The sequence below is a fragment of the Rhinoraja longicauda genome, chromosome 35 (genome assembly GCF_053455715.1).
Source record: "Rhinoraja longicauda isolate Sanriku21f chromosome 35, sRhiLon1.1, whole genome shotgun sequence".
NCBI lineage: Eukaryota > Metazoa > Chordata > Chondrichthyes > Rajiformes > Arhynchobatidae > Rhinoraja > Rhinoraja longicauda.
Genome location: NC_135987.1, coordinates 7,919,617 through 7,941,515, shown reverse-complemented (window position 1 = coordinate 7,941,515; position 21,899 = coordinate 7,919,617). Strand labels below are relative to the sequence as shown.

The 21,899-nt window shown below is 40.5% G+C and overlaps 1 protein-coding gene across 1 annotated transcript in view; it reads left to right on the top strand.

Annotated features, from left to right (window-relative positions):
- Positions 1 to 21,899, top strand: part of LOC144609987 (anthrax toxin receptor 1-like) — a 70,224-nt gene that overhangs the window by 7,456 nt on the left and 40,869 nt on the right. The window contains exons 2-5 of the mRNA XM_078428406.1: positions 17,451 to 17,522; positions 17,605 to 17,676; positions 18,853 to 18,934; positions 19,067 to 19,100. Of these exons, the coding sequence (XP_078284532.1) occupies positions 17,451 to 17,522; positions 17,605 to 17,676; positions 18,853 to 18,934; positions 19,067 to 19,100 (260 nt within the window). The remainder of the gene's footprint in view (positions 1 to 17,450; positions 17,523 to 17,604; positions 17,677 to 18,852; positions 18,935 to 19,066; positions 19,101 to 21,899) is intronic.

Here is a 21,899-nt window from a genome sequence, read left to right as displayed (position 1 = left end):
GCATCCACAGCCCTCTGTTGCAATGAGTTCCTCAGATTAACTACCCTCTGACTAAAGAAGTTCCTCCTCATCTCCTTTCTAAAAGAGCGCCATTTAATTCTGAGGCTATGACCTCTGGTCCTAGACTCTCCCACCAGTGGAAACATCATTTCCACATCCACTCTATCTATGCCTTTCATTATTCTGTAAGTTTTGTTGGCATAGGGAGAGCTGCAATAACATTCAGTGAATGTATGAAACAGTGAAAGAGTTGACAATGAGACTGACTCTGGTATTGTATGTATCCACAAGGAACAATCCCTGGCATTTGCACAGTGTGAGAGAAGGTGAAACTTCATGTTAAGAAAGGGGGCCTGATAATATATGAGAGGCACATTCTGCTACTGGAACTGGCGTTAAGAACGATTGATACCCCCAATAAGAGTATAATATTGTATGAAATGAGCCTGGTACTGAGTGGTAGAGAAACAAACATTGTGAACGGTCAAAATGCCAGAGAGACACTAAAACAGCTTAGCTTATCTGGATCTCAAATTTAATTCTTAAAATTAAAAATAAATCAAAACAAAAATATTATAATTTTCAATTTTGTAGAGGACAATTGATGAAGTGAAGAAAGTACAGGCAAATGCCTGTTGTGTATAAAGTGATTCTCGACCCGAAACATCGCCCATTCCTTCTCTCCAGAGATGCTGCCTTTCCAGCTGAGTTACTCCAACATTTAGGGTATATTTACGGTAATTTATGAAACGAATAGAATTTGATTTTGTTGACATAGTTTGTCTGAAACATTAACGGTTCCCTTTTTTCCCCGAAATTAACAACTTGCTATGCTTTCCAGCGGTTTTTGTTTGTGGAATTATATATACCAGATTGTTTACTAGAATATGGCATAATCAAGCCCAGCATGTTGAAACATTTTATGTACATTTATGGCAGAGTTAATGAATCCCCTAGGAGAAAGTAGGTTGAGTTCAGCAACAGGCTATGAAAAACTGGCCACTTTGAACCCGTGCTTCTTGGAAACTGCCAGGCAGTAAATACAAAGAAAGGATTCACTGAACTCACATCCATTTCCCCTGCCTGGCCATTTTGTCTAGTTGTATCCTGCTTGGTTGGTGGATATTTTAGAAATATCAGAAGTTTTAATTTAAATCAAAGAACTTAGCTGTTTCACTTTTAAACATACATAACATTGATATTCATTGAATAATGAGTCAGTACATGATTTTATGACAAGTTTCACTTGTTAGATTAGAAGGGCAAAGTGTTTTGGGTGTTCAGCTCGTCTCCCAGTAAAGAGACTAATGGAAACTCCCTGAACACCAGGGAGGAGCAGTTCCACCAGCTTCCCGCTGCTTTCAGCAATTATTAAGTGGCAGAGTTCCTGTCCACGTTTTAGAAGGCAACTGCCACTGGGGAACGGAGCCTGTCGTTATTATTTGCTTCAGTGAAAACTGCTAAAGTGGCTCAGTTGTAACCAGCCAGACCTGTGGAAGACAGCATGCATAGGGGTGTTGCACTGTAGACTCTACATGGCTCAATGTGGCCTACAGTTGTGACTACTGTGTGGGGTGATCGCTGGTTGGTGCGGACAGTGGGCCAAAGGGCCTGTTTCCACGCAGTATCTCTAAAGTCTAAAGAATGCAACATTACAAGGACAATGTGCCATATTGGCCTTAGTCCCCCCCAGGCAAAAAGACGCCAAAGTTAGATATATAATTGCTGAAGAGTAACCCCTATTAGAATGTGAGAGGGGTGAATTTCTGCAATTTTGCAGCAGCAGATCAAGACAAGTCCAGAGGAAATTCACTCCCATATTTCTAAATGTTACGAATGAATGAAATCAGACATTTATAGTGGTTGCTTTTAGTTAGTTGTCTTACTAATTGTAAATTTAGAGCATTACCATAACCCTGTTACGGGTCGGAATGTACTTTAGCTTGCAGAGAAGGAAATCAGTAGAAATTGAATATTTCTGCAAACATGGCAAACCTTGCCGATTCTGAAGTTCTGAAGCCTGTTGTGACCATTTATTATTTAACTAATTTGACAATATTTGATTTTTTTTGTGTAAATATATAAAATAACAAAAAGAACTCAATGGAATTTATTAAATCAATGATAATATATTTGTCAACGCTTGTCATGACGAGGTAGTAAACCTTCAAACCTTTTACTGCTAAAAAAGTCCATTCATAAAGAGGGAGCATTTTACGGTCAAAATAATTATGGGCCTAGTTTGTGGGTAAATTACACAGACGATAGTGAATGCATAGTTCAGTGCAAAAGCCTGGGAGAAGTCTAAGCATGGAAATGTAAAAATAAGGGAAACTTGTTTACTCTCTGTATGATTCTTATTTAGTACCTCTTTCCCCATCTGCGTCTATTTTGTAGCACAAATATTTTTTTCTGTTGATTTAAAAAAAAATATTCATGTTCCGTCTGGTTTTTAGCTCTTTCAGACATAAAACTTCAGTTCTTAGACTTCTTTTGTAAGCATGGGTCACATTCAGCAAGACCAGCTACACAAAGTTAACCTTTGTTAGATATTTTCAGGAAGGAAAGGCTTTACATGTATGTGCTTAGGCTGAGAAATGCAAAGATATAGGCATATAGTAGTCGATAGCTAAGAATTGGACATTTAGCTGCTGATGGTTTTGGAGTTCATATGAACTGAATTTGTGAACTTCTCTGGAAAACCTTGGTTCTGTGATAAAGAAGATCACAAGGATTCAAGCCCATACCCCGAATCGGTTTGATCAAAATTGCACTTTGACCTCAAGCACATTCCTGCCTAATCACCATAACCTCAGAATCGTTTAATGTCCAAAAACCTATTAATCTCAGCGTTGAATATAAGCATTACATTCACAGCCCTCTGAGATGGAGAATTGCAGTTACTGTAAAAATAAAGTTCTCCTCCACTTGACCCTAAATGACATCCTCTATCTGGAGGCAATAGTCCTTAGTTATAGACTCTTCCACTGGACAGCCTCTCATCATTTAATCTCTCCAAGGATATAAAATGTCTCAATAAGACAGAAAAATACGTGAATACATTTCACATGTGATTTCTTTATGGCTGCGTTTAATCATTTTCTTGTCCACTTTTCAACTCTTTTACAGGTCTTATTATTAAGTGCTTGGCTTAGTGGACAGCTCAAAGTAATCTAATCTGAAGAAGGGTCTCAACCCATAATGTTACCCATTCTCTCCAGAGATGTTGCCTGTCCCGCTCAGTTACTCCAGCACTTTGTGTGTATCTTCGGTTTAAACCAGCATCTGCAGTTCCTTCCCTCATAGTAATCTTGCTATTGAGGTCGTGCAGCGTAGGTTTACTAGGTTAATTCCCGGAATGGCGGGACTTTCATATGTTGAAAGACTGGAGCGACTAGGCTTGTATACACTGGAATTTAGAAGGATGAGAGGAGATCTTATCGAAACATATAAGATTATTAAGTGGTTGGACACGTTAGAGGCAGGAAACATGTTCCCAATGTTGGGGGAGTCCAGAACAAGGGGCCACAGTTTAAGTATAAGGGGTAGGCCATTTAGAACTGAGATGAGGAAAAACTTTTTCAGTCAGAGAGTTGTGAATCTGTGGAATTCTCTGCCTCAGAAAGCAGTGGAGGCCAATTCTCTGAATGCATTCAAGAGAGAGCTGGATAGAGCTCTTAAGGTTAGCGGAGTCAGGGGATATGGGGAAAAGGCAGGAACGGGGTACTGATTAAGAATGATCAGCCATGATCACATTGACTGGCGGTGCTGGCTCGAAGGGCCGAATGGCCTCCTCCTGCACCTCTTGTCTATTGTCTAATTGAAAACATTTCTGTGAAACGAATAAAACCATCCAAAGACGTACAGGTATGTAGGTTAATTGGCTGGGTAAATGTAAAAATTGTCCCTAATGTGTGTAGGATAGTGTTAATGTGCGGGGATCGCTGGGCGGCGCGGACTCGGTGGGCCGAAGGGCCTGTTTCCGCGCTGTATCTCTAAAAATCTTTTTTTTTTTAATTTAAAATCGGTAATATGGTGAGCTGAAGTATGGTGATTTTGTGAAGAGGCTTGTGTGGAGCACAAATAGTGGTTTGGACCTCACAATAACATATAATGGAACCAGGCCCCTTACCTGCTGCCTGTGCTGATTATTGAGCACCTATCATGTGAAGCTTGATTTACAAGCTACTTTATTCGTCCTGCAGAAACAGATTCACTCCGTATCTTACCCCTGCTTTCACTTTTTCAATTTTTTATTATTTCAGATTGGAAAGTATTGCTATATTATTTTACTGCTCCTTATTGATTTCAAATATAAAATTGTGCAGATGTGCTTATAATTTTCAAAAAGAAAAGAAACAATTTTGAAGCATTGTTGACTGACAAGATTTATGCATTGAATTATTTTCTGCATTGAGCGTTTCTCTTTCTCTTGTTGAGAAGAGTGATATATATTTTCTTGCATAAATGATACAAAGTATGTTCTTTGATGTTTAAGCTGCCACCTGTATAAAATAAAAATGAACATTTATTCTCTGCCAATGGTTTAGAATCAAGTAAAGGTACAAAGGAAAGAAAATCTGAAATCCATGCATAAGCCAAACAGAAAATGGTAGAAATATTACTAAAATAATAATGGATAGTGGTATGGAACAACAAACAGATGCTCAAGCTTGCAGGTCAAGACACTCATTTGCTATCAGTGAGGTCATCAATGAAGGATTGCTTCATTATCAATCTTTTGCATTGTGAACCTGCTTTTCTCGAAAGTGTAGGAATTGTGGCTTCACAAAGATAATGTCATGGCTAGTTGCTAACTAATCTATGGATCTGTAGAATAATATTTCTGCACGTTTATTATGGATAAATGTGTCATTTGTATGTAAACCATGAAGTTGAAATGAAGGGTCAAGATCCTTCTTGATCCATTTCATATGTGGCTCCTTGCTCCAAGAGTTCTCCATTACCAACAAGAGGATATGTAATTCACCCACCGTCACTTTGACAGGAAAATGACCAAACCTGTAACTCTTACAAAAATAACAATTATCACTTCACTGATATATGTAGACACCATGAATTACTTCATCTGATTGGAATTCTTTGGACATGTTCAGAAGGATATGGAAACTTGATATTACAGTGATCTGAAATTCTGTGCAAAGGTTATAACATATAACATATAACATATAACAACTACAGCATGGAAACAGGCCTGTCCGGCCCTACCAGTCCACGCCGACCATTCTCCCTGACCTAGTCTCATCTACCTGCACTCAGACCATAACCCTCCAATCCCCTCCTATCCATATACCTATCCAATTTACTCTTAAATAATAAAATCGAGCCAGCCTCCACCACTTCCACCGGAAGCCCATTCCATACAGCCACAACCCTCTGAGTAAAGAAGTTCCCCCTCATGTTACCCCTAAACCTTTGTCCCTCAATTCTGAAGCTATGTCCCCTTGTTGGAATCTTCCCCACTCTCAAAGGGAAAAGCCTACCCACGTCAACTCTGTCCGTCCCTCTCAAAATTTTAAAAACCTCTATCAAGTCCCCCCTCAACCTTCTACGCTCCAAAGAATAAAGACCCAACCTGTTCAACCTCTCTCTGTAGCCTAAGTGCTGAAACCCAGGCAACATTCTAGTAAATCTCCTCTGTACCCTCTCCATTTTGTCGACATCCTTCCTATAATTTGGCGACCAGAACTGCACACCATACTCCAGATTTGGCCTCACCAATGCCCTGTACAATTTCAACATTACATCCCAACTTCTATACTCGATGCTCTGATTTATAAAGGCAAGCATACCAAACGCCTTCTTCACCACCCTATCCACATGAGATTCCACCTTCAGGGAACAATGCACAGTTATTCCCAGATCCCTCTGTTCCACTGCATTCCTCAATTCCCTACCATTTACCCTGTACGTCCTATTTTGATTTGTCCTACCAAAATGCAGCACCTCACACTTATCAGCATTAAACTCCATCTGCCATCTTTCAGCCCACCCTTCCAAAAGGCCCAAGTCTCTCTGTAGACTTTGAAAATCTACCTCACTATCAACTACTCCACCTATCTTAGTATCATCTGCATATTTACTAATCCAATTTGCCACACCATCATCCAGATCATTAATGTAAATGACAAACAACAGTGGACCCAACACAGATCCTTGGGGCACTCCACTAGACACTGGCCTCCAACCTGACATACAATTGTCAACCGTTACCCTCTGGTATCTCCCATTCAGCCATTGTTGAATCCATCTTGCAACCTCACTATTAATACCCAACGATTTAACCTTCTTAATCAACCTTCCATGTGGAACCTTGTCAAATGCCTTACTGAAGTCCATATAGACAACATCCACAGCCTTGCCCTTATCAATTTCCCTGGTAACCTCTTCAAAAAATTCAAGAAGATTAGTCAAACATGACCTTCCAGGCACAAATCCATCCTTCCAGGCACAAATCCATTATGTCTGGTTCTTGAGTATGTGTATCATTGGGAAGCTGTTTGCACAACTCTGATATGTCTAGCAGGGGGCTGAGGTTATAATCCAAACATATAAATATAAACATACCCCCCTGCCTTGTTTATCTAATAATTCTCATCTTAAAATATCTCAAAACTGCATTTGCACCAGTCTTTGTGGAAGAAAGCGGTGTGCGGCACGGTGGCGCAGCGGTAGAGTTGCTGCCTTACAGCGAATGCAGCGCCGGAGACTCAGGTTCGATCCTGACTACGGGTGCCGTCTGTATGGAGTTTGTACTTTCTCCCCGTGACCTGCGTGGGTTTTCTCCGAGATCTTCGGTTTCCTCCCACATTCCAAAGACATACAGGTATTAATAGTGGGCAAATGTAAAAAAAAAAAAATTGTCCCTAGTGTGTGTAGGATAGTTAGTGTACGGGGATCGCTGGGCGGCGCGGATCCGGTGGGCTGAAGGGCCTGTTTCCGCGCTGTATCTCTAAATCTAAAAAAAAAATCATTAAAAACTCACAAAGCTCTAAGAAAAATGTCAATGGGCACTGATTTACTTTTAAACGATATCCCATATTTCTAGATTCTCTAACAAGAAGAAACATCCTCTATATATAAACTCTGTCAAGAGTCCTCTGGAACTTTTTTGCTTCAATCAAAACTGCTTCACTTTCCTAAAGGCTGTCCAGTTTTTCCTAATATATTTACTGATAACATGGAAATAAATGAGAGGGCATGCTGTGATGATGACAGTTGGATTGTACAACACAATATAGACAGGTTGAGTGACTGGGCATAAGCCTGGAAAATAAAGTTATTGCAGTAATGTGTGAATTCAGTATTTTGCTAGGAGGAATCAAAAGATAGACTGTTATCTAAATGAAGAAAAACTGCAAATTAATCGCATTGCGAGAGATTATGGAGTTTTTGTGTGCATTAAACATCAATGGTAACTCTTAATTAAGAAGGCAAATAAATGACATTGTGGCCTTTATTACTCCTGGACTTGTGTAAAATGCAAGGTACTATATTTTGTTATATTTAGTCAGATTTCGTCAGTAGTTACTTTAACCAGCAGATGGAGATGATTCTGAGACCAGCTGGATAGTAGGCATGACAATATTCTAAAACTTGTTTTATAAAAACACGCTCAGTGTGCTTCAGGCTCCAGGAAAAATATCCCCAATTTTTTAAACCACATCAGCAGAATCCAAATCTTTTCATAATCAAAGACTCCAAAGTATAATCATGCAGATCTCCTGCAGGGTAGGATTAGAATACTTCTTGTTTTATGTTAAGTGAATTAGAATATGCCTGCAAGGCCAGTGTTTTGAGGACAAAACTAATATAACTTATGTTGGAAATACTTCTCGTTCAAAATGTACCACATGACCACATTTTCTTGTATATTGTAAACTATCGTTTCAATTGTTGTTACAGCGCCAATTTTCCTAGGCTGCCTATGAATTCTGGTAGTTATGTGTTCAGGGTTACCAGGTCATATGTTCCCTCGCATCTTCTTTTCTAAATTTTCTCTGAATGAGCCAGTGTACCTACAGGTCTGTGAGATCAGCACCTTAAAGATTTAGACATTTGACCCCATGTAGATAACCCATGTTTGGATAAAACTCGGTCCAAACCTTGTCCCTTGCATTGACCCAAACTGTTTGACTATATTTACAGATTCCCAACATCTGATCACAATTTTGGAATAGTTTGCTGTTTTCATTATAAATCAAGAATATTTATGATAATGGTGCAGCAAGGAACTGCAGATGCTGGTTTCCACCAAAGATAGACACAAAATGTTGGAGTAATTCTGCAGCATCTCTGGAGAGAAGGAATGGGTGACATTTTGCGTCAAGACCCTTCTTCAGTCTGAAGAAGGGTCTTGACCCAGAGCACTGAAACTAACTGCTGGAGAAATAGTCAACCCAGATACAACGCCACAACCTTAAATGTTGACCATCCTATTACCTCCACAGATTTTGCTTGATGCGTTGAGTTCCTCCAGCTATTTTTTTTCTATTGAATCTGGAGTTCTTTTCCAGATATGAATCCTATAAGTCCATGGGAAGAACTTAGGGTTGGGTCGAGACCCCTCTTCAGTCTGACGAAGGGTCTTGACCCGTCGCGTCACCCATTCATTCTCTCCAGAGATGCTGCCTGTCCCGCTGAGCTACTCCGGCATTTTATGTCTATCTTCTATTTAGGATAACTTCTATTTTTAGTTATTTGTAAAGTGTGTTCTCTTTGAGCATTGGTTTTTGACACATATGCAAAACGTATACCAAGGAAGGATGGAAATCCTTTGGGTATTCAGTCATGCTGCATGATTTATTCCACATAAATATTGTGGTTCACATGTGGAGCCCTGATGGCAAAACAGGTGCGGCCAACATCCTATTAATCCTTAAAATTCAGTCAGTCTGAAAAGATTTTAAGGAATCATTCAGCATTCTAGGAAAATTCTTTGCTCTTCTTTGAAAATAATCAGATTAGAATAAACAGATTAAAGATTGAAATAAATGTAAAAAAAGAATTGGAACAATAGACAATAGACAATAGGTGCAGGAGTAGGCCATTCAGCCCTTCGAGCCAGCACCGCCATTCAATGCGATCATGGCTGATCACTCTCAATCAGTACCCCGTTCCTGCCTTCTCCCCATACCTCCTCACTCCGCTATTCTTAAGAGCTCTATCCAGCTCTCTCTTGAAAGCATCCAACGAACTGGCCTCCACTGCCTTCTGAGGCAGAGAATTCCACACCTTCACCACTCTCTGACTGAAAAAGTTCTTCCTCATCTCCGTTCTAAATGGCCTACCCCTTATTCTTAAACTGTGGCCCCTTGTTCTGGACTCCCCCAACATTGGGAACATGTTTCCTGCCTCTAATGTGTCCAATCCCCTAATTATCTTATATGTTTCAATAAGATCCCCCCTCATCCTTCTAAATTCCAGTGTATACAAGCCCAATCGCTCCAGCCATTCCGGGAATTAACCTAGTGAACCTACGCTGCACGCCCTCCATAGCAAGAATATCCTTCCTCAAATTTGGAGACCAAAACTGCACACAGTACTCCAGGTGCGGTCTCACCAGGGCCCGGTAAAACTGTAGAAGGACCTCTTTGCTCCTATACTCAACTCCTCTTGTTACGAAGGCCAACATTCCATTGGCTTTCTTCACTGCCTGCTGTACCTGCATGCTTCCTTTCATTGACTGATGCACTAGGACACCCAGATCTCGTTGAACTCCCCCTCCTCCTAACTTGACACCATTCAGATAATAATCTGCCTTTCTATTCTTACTTCCAAAGTGAATAACCTCACACTTATCTACTTTAAACTGCATCTGCCATGTATCCGCCCACTCACACAACCTGTCCAAGTCACCCTGCAGCCTTATTGCATCTTCCTCACAATTCACACTACCCCCCAGCTTAGTATCATCTGCAAATTTGCTAATGGTACTTTTAATCCCTTCGTCTAAGTCGTTAATGTATATCGTAAATAGCTGGGGTCCCAGCACCGAACCTTGCGGTACCCCACTGGTCACTGCCTGCCATTCCGAAAGGGACCCATTTATCCCCACTCTTTGCTTTCTGTCTGTCAACCAATTTTCTATCCATGTCAGGACCCTACCCCCAATACCATGTGCCCTAATTTTGCCCACTAATCTCCTATGTGGGACCTTGTCGAAGGCTTTCTGAAAGTCGAGGTACACCACATCCACTGACTCTCCCCTGTCAATTTTCCTAGTTACATCCTCAAAAAATTCCAGTAGATTTGTCAAGCAGGATTTCCCCTTCGTAAATCCATGCTGACTCGGAATGATCCTGTTACTGCTATCCAAATGCTCAGCAATTTCGTCTTTTATAATTGACTCCAGCATCTTCCCCACCACTGATGTCAGACTAACTGGTCTATAATTACCCGTTTTCTCTCTCCCTCCTTTCTTAAAAGGTGGGATAACATTTGCTATCCTCCAATCCACAGGAACTGATCCTGAATCTATAGAACATTGAAAAATGATCTCCAATGCTTCCACTATTTCTAGAGCCACCTCCTTAAGTACCCTGGGATGCAGACCATCAGGCCCTGGGGATTTATCAGCCTTCAGTCCCATCAGTCTACCCAAAACCATTTCCTGCCTAATGTGGATTTCCTTCAGTTCCTCCATCACCCTAGGTTCTCCGGCCCCTAGAACATTTGGGAGATTGTGTGTATCTTCCTCAGTGAAGACAGATCCAAAGTAACGGTTTAACTCGTCTGCCATTTCTTTGTTCCCCATAATAAATTCCCCTGCTTCTGTCTTCAAGGGACCCACATTTGCCTTGACTATTTTTTTCCTCTTCACGTACCTAAAAAAACTTTTGCTATCCTCCTTTATATTATTGGCTAGTTTACCCTCGTACCTCATCTTTTCTCCCCGTATTGCCTTTTTAGTTAACTTTTGTTGCTCTTTAAAAGAGTCCCAATCCTCTGTCTTCCCACTCATCTTTGCTGTGTTATACTTCCTCTCCTTAATTTTTATGCTGTCCCTGACTTCCCTCGTCAGCCACAGGTGTCTCTTACTCCCCTTAGAGTCTTTCCGCCTCTTTGGGATAAATTGTTCCTGAAACCTCTGCATTATTCCCAGGAATACCTGCCATTGCTGTTCTACCGTCTTCCCTGCTAGGGCCTCCTTCCAGTCAATTTTGGCCAGCTCCTGCCTCATGCCTCTGTAATCCCCTTTGCTTTACTGTAATACCGACGCTTCCGATTTTCCCTTCTGCCTTTCCATTTGCAGAGTAAAACTTATCATGTTGTGATCACTGCCTCCTAATGGCTCTTTTACCTCTAGTCCCCTTATCAGATCAGGATCATTACACAACACTAAATCCAGAATTGCCTTCTCCCTGGTGGGCTCCAGTACAAGCTGTTCTAAGAATCCATCTCGAAGGCACTCTACAAACTCTCTTTCCTGGGGTCCATTTCCAACCTGATTTTCCCAGTCTACCTGCATGTTGAAATCTCCCATAACCACCGTAGCATTACATTTTTGACACGCCAATTTTATCTCCTGATTCAACTTGCACCCTATGTCGAGGCTACTGTTTGGGGGCCTATAGATAACTCCCATTAGGGTCTTTTTACCCTTACAATTTCTCATTTCTATCCATACTGATTCAACATCTCCTGATTCTATGTCACCCCTTGCAAGGGAATGAATATCATTCCTTACCATAAGAGCAACCCCACCCCCTCTGCCCACCTGTCTGTCTTTTCTATACGTTGTGTACCCCTGAATATTCAGTTCCCAGCCCTGGTCCTCTTGTAGCCATGTCTCAGTGATCCCTACAACATCATACTTGCCCATGACTAACTGAGCCTCAAGCTCATCCACTTTATTTTTTATACTACGCGCATTTAAGTACAACACTTTAACTTCTGTATTTACCTCCCCTCTCACATCGGTCACAATTGGCCCTGCCCTTAATTTCTTTTCCCCTCTAGAACTTCTGTTCCCATTCTTCCGAGAGTCTTTTGCAATATCTCCTGTATTCCCTTTTACCTCATCTTCATATTCACAATTTGTTAACCCCTCCCCCCCACTACTTAGTTTAAAGCCACAGGTGTTCTACTAGCAAACCTGCCTGCCAGAATGTTTGTCCCCCTGCTGTTAAGATGTAACCCGTCCCTTTTGTACAAGTCACCCCTAGCCCAGAAGAGATCCCAGTGGTCCAGAAATCTAAATCCCTGCTCTCTGCACCAGCCCCTCAGCCATAAATTCATACCCTCTATCTCTCTGTTCCTGGCCTCACCAGCACGAGGTACCGGTAGCAGTCCAGAGATAACCACCTTCGACGTCCTACTTCTCAGTGTTTTTCCCAACTCTCTAAACCCCCGCTGTAGCACCTCCTTCCTCTTCCGCCCGACGTCATTCGTGCCCACGTGCACAACGACTTCAGGTTGATCGCCTTCCCTCACTAGGATTTTCTGAAGCCGGTCCGTGATGTGTTGAACCCTGGCACCAGGGAGGCAACAGACCATCCTCAAGTCCCTCCTGCTGCCACAGAATCTTCTGTCCGTCCCTCGGACTATGGAGTCACCGACCACTACGGCTCTTCCTGACTTCGGTCTCCCCTGTCGAGTATCCTTGCCAACACGTCCGCCACTCGGACTGGACACGTCTTCTGCCCCGACAGTTCCCAAGAGGGTATACCTATTTGCAATAGGCACAGCCACTGGGGTCTCCTGTAGTCCTCGTCCACTCCCCCCTGAAACAGTCTCCCACCTTCGCTTGACCTGGACCCTTGGCGTGACAGCCTCACAATAGGTCCTGTCGAGGAAACTCTCGCATTCCCGGATGGCCCTGAGGTCACCCAACTGCCTCTCCAACTCCACCACACAGTTCTTGCAGGTGTAGCTCCGAGAAGCTCCAGCGACGTCCCTGTCTTCCCACATCCTGCAGGAAACACACTGCCCATAATCTTATGCACACATTACAAATTGTCCAAAACTTTCACAATGCCTTCCTTCCATCTGAGGCCCAGAGTGCATTCAGAGTTACAGACATTAATTTCTATCGTTTAAAATTCTCCACATAAAAGATTCACTATTTTGTTGCATCTTTGGGCATTTAGACTATGTGGAGGACCTAATTTCCAGTTCTGTATTTGGGCATGTTACATTTTCCTTTCTTCCAAAAAAGCTTTCAGCAAATTCTCATGGCAGTGGATTATTTTCCCAATAGCTATAAACTGCTTTAGTTCCCAGTATTTGATTGACTCTTCCCTAAACTACCATGCCTCTTTGCAGGATTCCTCGCTAACAATGGATTAATTTTGACATTTCAAACATTCTCTCATCCCTAGTTTTGATTTCTTCCTGGATCTTCAAATCACTCAGTATCTCATCCCAAATACTGTCACCTAAAACTATTTTGTAGATTACTGTAAATTTCAGCATCTCTTGCTGCTGCCCATTCTGGTTTTTTTCCCAAGTGCTCCAAGACCACAGATCTGTCAAAAGGTTTAAATTATAGGATCATAAGCCATTTGTGCTGCCTCTGAGTCTTCAATCTCTAGGACTAATCATAGTTCTAGTTTCCTTCTTATACTAAACCTCAGGCATTACACCTGATACTGTAATGAACAAAACTATACTTCTACAGACAACTCAGTGGTCTAAGTTCTCCCCATGGACTTGTAGGATTCATATCTGGAAAAGAACTCCAGATTCAATAGGAAAAAACAAATAGCTGGAGGAACTCAACGCATCAAGCAACATCTGTGGAGGTAATAAGATGGTCAACAATTAAGGATGTGGCCTGCATCAGGGTGCACCATTCCTCCAGCAATTTGTTTCTTGCTCCAGATTCCAACACGTGCAGTCTTATGTATCTCCAGATTCAAGACGTCTGGAAGTATGCTCTTCCAGACTCCAACACCATCATGTGTGGCACCGCACAGCTGTTCATCCATTCCTTTCCTCATCCCATTACCTATTTTCCACTTCCTTTGTGATAAGTAGTTATGAAACAAAAAATTAACTCATGCAGCTTTATCTTATTACTTGAAAATCTCTCCAGGTGGTTCACATATGATGAATTATTTTGAAATCCAGTGGCCTGGTATGTAAACGGGTTTGGTAGTTTTTGAGAGATACAGCATGGAGACAGGCCCTACAGCCGACTTGAGTCCATGCCGACCATCGATCACACTTGTGTACACTTTTATTTCACAAAATGCTGGAGTAACTCAGCAGGTCAGGCAGCATCTCAGGAGAGAAGGAATGGGTGACGTTTCGGGTCGAGACCCTTCTTCAGACTGAAGACTTTTATGTAATCCCACTTTTGCATACTATACACTAAGGGCAATTTACAGAAGCCAATTAACCTACACACCTGCACTTCTTAGGAATGTATGAGGAAACCAGAACACCCAGAGTAAACCCACGTGGTTACAGGAAGAACGTACAAAAACTCTGCACAGACAGCACCCCTAGTCAGGATCGAACCCGAGTCTCTGGTGCTGTGAGGCAGCAGCTCTATCTCGGTGCCACCCTATATAATGCCCTATATAAGTTATATTGGGCATTGCAAAATCTTAATGGAGCAACAAACAACTAATTTATATTTGGTGGTATTTACAGTAGGGATATTGCTCATCGTACTAGGAGAGGTTCGTTCTCTTCTTCATATCGGTAGTGTGTATTTGTGATCTGTGATAAAATAACCATACACAGATTTTACATGTGGATTTTTTTTGAAATAATAGCTTTTGCTATTGTGAGAAGTCATTCATTTGGATAATAAATCATTGAGCAATTTTCTGAGCTGTTTTCGCTCATTGGTGTTTTCCCACTTTATATAGGAAAAAAGATTTGAACAGTAAGTGAAAATCAATAAACTGCAGATGGTACATATCAGGCAGAATCTATGGAAGGAAACAGTTCATGTTTCAGGTCCTTCATCAAAGGATTTTACACATTCTTAATATCCATTGTATTCCCGGTGTCAGTACTCACAGTTAATGAAATGAGAAATATAATCACTGTTATAATACAGGAAGCATGTACTTGACCCTATTCTCCCTAGAACACCTGTTGAACATTCATCGGTCCTTGATCACATGGGTAGGATTAACAGCCTGCATCCTGTCCCGCATTTGAGTAGATCAAATGCTATTTCTAATTTATCAGTACAACCCTCAATGTCATAGAGGTCTTGCATATTTCTGTTGTGGAATTGAACATTCTGCAATCATCAATGAATATTACCATTTCTAACCAGTGATGGTAGTGATTGGGCGGCACGGTAGCGCAGCGGTAGAGTTGCTGTTTTACAGCGAATGCAGCGCCGGAGACTCAGGTTCGATCCTGACTACGGGTGCTGCACTGTAAGGAGTTTGTACGTTCTCCCCGTGACCTGCGTGGGTTTTCTCCGAGATCTTCGGTTTCCTCCCACACTCCAAAGACGTACAGGTATGTAGGTTAATTGGCTGGGTAAATGTAAAAATTGTCCCTAGTGGGTGTAGGATAGTGTTAATGTACGGGGATCGCTGGGCAGCACGGACTATGATATGATATGATGGAGTGAAGACCAATTTAAGTTAGTTACCATAAGGAACTCCTCCAGCGATGGCAGGCGTTGAATTGATTGGCCTCCAAACACCACAACCATCTTCCTTTGAGCTCTAAATGAGTGTAACTGTGGGCAGCTTTTCTTAATTCCCATTAATTTCAATTTCACTAGGTGTTCTTAAAGTAAAATTCTGTTAGTACTAGCTTGATGTCAAAGTTGGCACCCTAAATGTATTCTGAAATTCAGCTCTTTAGTTTTGTTTGGGTGAAGACATTAAGGTTTAGGTTTGGATTATTATTCCCACATGTACCAAAGTATAGGAAAAAGCTTTATTTTGCATGCTCTCCGATCAGATCAGATGATACTACATAATACATAACCACAATCAAGTCAAACCGAAGTGCAATAGGTAGAGTGAAGGGAAAGATACAGTGTGCAGAATATTGATCTCAGCATTGTAGTGCAATGAAGTGTACCAGGTGCGTGAGTGGTCCTGGCACTTAGTGAGCAGTTTATTAGGATCTGCTGATATTATTCTTCCACGTCTTCTATAAAGCAACAGCTTTTATGATTTTTTTGATAATTGAGAGATTTTTGGACTACTAAATAGTCGCTTGAACTGCCGCTTGATTTTGTCTTTTAGGAGGTGAGGGCATGCAAGCCCAGCCACAGCTGCCGAATGTCCATCTCATCCTCCAATTTAGAGTAAACTTTCCTTTTAGCATTTTTAATGGCCTTAATGAAGTTAAACGTAGTCTCTGTGTATGAATCTACTTCGCCAGATTTAAATACCCAAAATCTGGTCCTCAAAAAATGTGGACCTCCTGGTGCATCCAAGGCTAAGGGAACACTTAGATGGGAGCAGTTGGATGGTTTTGGTGTCAACACACTTCACCACACATTTACTTGTGAAGTCATCAACAACCATCACAAATATTTGTTCAGGTCCCTTGCTGAGTCCCTGAACATCACCTGGTCTACTGATTCCAATATTCACTTACTCCACCACCAGCATAATGTAGTACAACAAATACCATCTACAGTGTAGGAAAATAACTGCAGATGCTGGTACAAATCGAAGGTATCACAAAATGCTGGAGTAACTCAGCAGGTCAGGCAGCATCTAGGAGAGAGGGAATGGGTGACGTTTCGGGTCGAGACCCTTCTACAGTGTGCACCTTAAGAACTTGCCAATGCTTTTTCAATAGCATCTCCAAACTGTGACTTCTGTTGTCTAGAAGAATAATGGGGAAAAACAGTTGTGAACCTTACCACACAAAGTGTCCTTTTAAAATTCCACACCATCCTGAATTGGAAATTTATCACCATATTTTGTCTGTCAAAATCTTGGTACTTAATCAGCAATTATGAATACCTGTCTCATAATATAAGAAAATAACTGCAGATGCTGGTACAAATTGATTTATTCACAAAATGCTGGAGTAACTCAGCAGGTCAGGCAGCATCTCGGGAGAGAAGGAATGGGTGACGTTTCGGGTTGAGACCCTTCTTCAATACCTGTCTCATTTGCTACGTCCATATACTATGTCTGAATAAAAGTTAAATTAAATGAAACATTGAACCCAAGTGGTGTACAGCCAAGTAAAATGATAATGACCAGATCCTGAGGTCGAAATTGATTTAGTTCATCAGTGCTAACATGTGCTTTGTTATTTGCTGCTGGTTTTGCTGATTCCTATGTACCCCATTCCTTTTTTGATAACCAAGTCAAACTCAGTTGACATTAACAACAATCACCTGTCAATACTTGTGCATATCTGAGATACTATATACAATTAAGGAGTCAGGAGATTTAAGAACTTAAAGGACAGTTATTCAAGTTGTATAAAACTCCCCGGTATTTGTGGGAATAATTGTTAATTGTATTTTTTCTCAGGTCCGGAAGTGTTACAAACCATTGGAGAGAAATATATTCTTTTGTCGAACATCTTGCTGAAAAATTTTTAAGGTATCAATAAATCACTTTAACATTATTGCTGTTAAATATATTAGCTAAATACATTACTTAACTTACATTTAACTTCTTTCAGTCCTCAGCTACGAATGTCTTTTATCGTTTTCTCTTTAACAAGTACAACCTTGATGAGTCTGACTGCTGATAGGTAAATATTGGAATAGAGTATGTAACATAATAAGTACAGATTTGATAAGATGGACGATTGTGCATGCTTATGCCCAATTACTAGTCACGTTATTTTTTCTAAACTCTTCCTTTCTAATCTTGTGAAATAAAATCCAAAGGAATATCTAGCCAAACAACTGCTTTGACCAGATATCAATATAAAAACTGGGTCAAATGTTAAAAGAAATGCTGAAAACACAGTAGGTCAGACAGAATCTATGAAAAGAGAAATGGAATAAATATTTCTGGTGGAACACCCTTTGTTCAGAGCTCAAGAGAAAGCAAGTCAGTTTTAACCTGCAGAGAAGATGAGAAAGAAATGACAGGGACAAAACAAATGTGTGGATGGAGCAAACTAGAGTTTCCCTGGTGATAAAATGTTTGTGAAGTCGTTTGGTTGCTGTGTTGCAGCAAGCGCTGACAGGAGATGAGGTGATTGTCATTTTAATTCTACATCACTCTCCCACGACCTATCTGTCTGTGGCCTCAGTCATTGTACTAATAAGGCTAAACATAGGTTTGAGGAATGACATCACATCTTCTCTCTGGGCATTTTGTAGGTAATATTAATTTCAATGATTTCAGGTAACTTGCTATCTCTGTATCATAACTGGTTAGTTCTGTTGTATATTATCCATTTATATTATTAATTCAGTTCCTTTCTAGTCACTGACCTGCTGGGCATTTCCTACACCCCTGATCTGCATTTCACATCGTTTCCATGTTGCTTTGTTTATTTTTGCATGCTCTATCTTCCCTGCATATGCTATCAACTGCTTACTGCAGTACCAATCCAGGGCTTGTTTTATCAGAGAGCTCCCCTTTGAACTATGTATTCTTTCCCCACCATTTTTCCAAATTAAAATGTAACTTATGTTCTCTTTTTCACTTCTGATCAAGAGTTTTTGACCTGAAACGTATTTTTGGGTTCTCTATCCACACACGCTGTTTGACTTACTGCGTATTTTCAGCATTTTCTTATCTTGTTTTAGATTTCCAACATCTGCAATTTTTTGATTTTCATTTAGGATGAAATGATATATATATTACTTGATTTTGTGTTTCTTTGCATAAGCCTCTGCGTAAGATATAGTGATAGTTTGCTATATTAAAAGTCTATGTAAGATGCTGCTAAATAATTGTGTATCAATTAAAGGGAAACTATCCGCAGAGGTCTTCAAACCCTACGAAATGAATTGCCTGGAGGGGATACATTTATGCACAAGGGCTTCAGGAAGGTACAATTTATACATCAAGTTCTGTTCTTTATCATTTAATACAAGCCCATCACTTCTGTCATGAGAACACATTGTTAATAATGAATAGTTTGCTTTCATTTTATACAGTTGTTCTCTTTCGTTTTACTGCAGGCAACTGAACAGATTTACCATGAACACTACTCAGGTAATCAGTAACCTTCTTTCTTTGTGACCATATCTGATCCACATAGATGTGTTTAAATCCCATCTGAGGTGAGAAGGAACTTTTTCACCCAAAGAGTTGTGAATTTGTGGAATTCTCTGCCACAGAAGGCAGTGGAGGCCAAATTACTGGATGGATTTAAGAGATAGATAGAGCTCTAGGGGCTAGCGGAATCAAGGGATATGGGGAGAAGGCAGGCGCTGGTTATTGATTGGGGATGATCAGCCATGATCACAATGAATGGCGGTGCTGGCTCAAAGGCCTGAATGGCCTTCTCCTGCACCTATTTTCTATGTTTCTATCATAGCATTCTTAATTTTGTACCTTCCTCTGCTTCAATCCTGACCCTCCCACCCACATCGTCTATTCTGAATTAGGCCTCATGTTCATTCTTCCTCACTCATCACGAGGAGCTACCTGAATCTTTTTCCTCCATTCAGCCAATTCTTAAAATCCATCAACAACAAATTTTGATCACCATCTGTAACTCAAAAAATACCTTTATTTCCTTAATACAACTTTAAGAGTGCAATTTAAGTGCAAATTGTCGATGCTCTTCTGACTGATATTTTCAACCTGCTTTTGTTATACTTGTTAAGGACTTGTTAGGTGCAGCATACCGTCATCTGTCATTCACACAAGGATCTTATTCTGTGCCTTTTCTATTTAGAAAGGAATTTTTCTGACTTTGCGTTACACGTACACTAATATTAATGCCATTCCCTGTCTCTTTTCCATGGTTTAGTAGACCATCAGACATGGCCAATAAAGTAAACAAATGGATGGTTCCCAGATCTCTGCCAATATTTTGCAGATGCCAGAAGGCATGGAGATACATTGTTGACAGTGCATTATGTGTTTTCTACTCCTACTCTTTTGACAACAGGTTTATGGGATTTATTTGAGACTTTCTAAATGATACAATTCAAGTTGGTAAATCTCAAAAGCATGGAAAGTGATCAGATGTGCAGATTACTATGTAGGCTGCAAGAAATCTTTGGCATTATTTGAAGTTTGACATCTGCACATCTGATGCAGTAAGGTGTTATTGGGACTTGCCAATGTTGTATCTGGACACTGGGCCTGTATTCGTTGACCTTATAGATAGTAATATGTTCCATTAGTTGGAGTTAAACCAATGGAGGACAAGCAAAAAACTGAACATTTATATCTGTACTTCTGATATTGTGCTTAGAATGCTCTGACTTTGAGGTCTATACATTCTTTGTCAACGTACAACACGATATGCAACCACAGTATTAGAAATGACTGTCGTATGTGTATTCACAAGCAATACACCCAATCATGGCCCATTGCCTAACAAAGCCAACCACAACTGTGGTACCTAGAATCTAAATGTAACTTCTGATTGTCTGGCAATTCTATCTGGATTTTTAATAATCCCGGTTGGCAGCCTTCTTCTTTCTAATACGTGGAGTTTTTTTTAATACTGTCCAACTTCGGAACCATCGACCTTACGTAGAATTTGCTTTGTTTCAAGAAAATATTCCGATTTACATTGTACGGCCTAATTAAAATAATTTAATTTTCAGTCTCCCACTACACGATCACTTTAGTGCGCAGCAGTGGCAGCGCATGAAAAAGTCAGTACATATTAAAATCACATTTTATGCTTCTTGTAATATCACCCATAAGTCACTGCAGCTCCCCAGAGAGCGGGAAATTTGATTTTAATGCGCGTTGACTTTTATACACGATGCTGCCACTGCACATTAACACAACTGGAGACCAAAAAACCAGCACCGGAAATTATTCTATTTTAAATTATAGAAGGGAAATCAGAAACTTTTCTGCCATCAAAGTGCTTCATGAATATAAGAAAGGTCTCAGAGCCAACATTTTAAAGATCTTTGATGATTAGCAAGGCATCAATACCTAAATATCGTTTTTGAGAGATGAGGAATAAAACAGAGTCTGACGGGGGGATCATCAGACATAGAACTGGAGAGATAGGACCTTTGCAACTGGTAATAATGTTGACCCATATCTTGTATGTGGGTCATTGTTTTTTGGTATCTTTGGGCTGGTAATGAGTGGAGAATATCAATCCCTGTATGGATAGCCTTACACAAAGTATTAACAGAAGTAAGTAAAGTCTGATTTTGCAACAGAAGAGATAAAAAGATGAAATATATACAAGGAGATTCTCCCTATTTAAACTCCTTCAAACATCCCTTTATGATTTTCAGTTCACCCTATTTTGTTCACATACTGGTCACTTTCCAAGTAAATTAATATTAGTTCAGTAATTAGATTGCTAAGAAAGTCTCTTACTTTATCAAAGTTGACAAAGTAATTTTCAATTACAATTTCTGATCTCTTATTTAACAAATGGAAAAGCATACAGAAAATCTGTTGGATTTATTCATGTTAATTTGCCTTAACTTAGTTGGTCTAAACTATAGGGTGGCACAGTGGCATAGCGATAGAGGAGCTGCTTTACAACGCCAGAGACATGGGTTCGATGCTGACTACAGGTGCTGTCAGTATGGAGTTTGTACGTTTGCCCTCTGACACCGTGGGTTTTCTCCAGTTTCCTCCCACACTCCAAAGACATACAGATTTGAAGGTTAATTGGCTTCGGGAAAATCGTAAATTCTCCCTAATGTGTAGGACAATGTTAGTGTACTGGTCAGCGCAGTCTCGGTGGGCCGAAGGGATGTCTCTGTGCTGCATCTATAAGTCTGAAAGTGATTTTGAGATTTTGAATTGCAAGGATAGCGGGAACAGAGGAAGGTGAGTTATTACCTGCCATTAAAA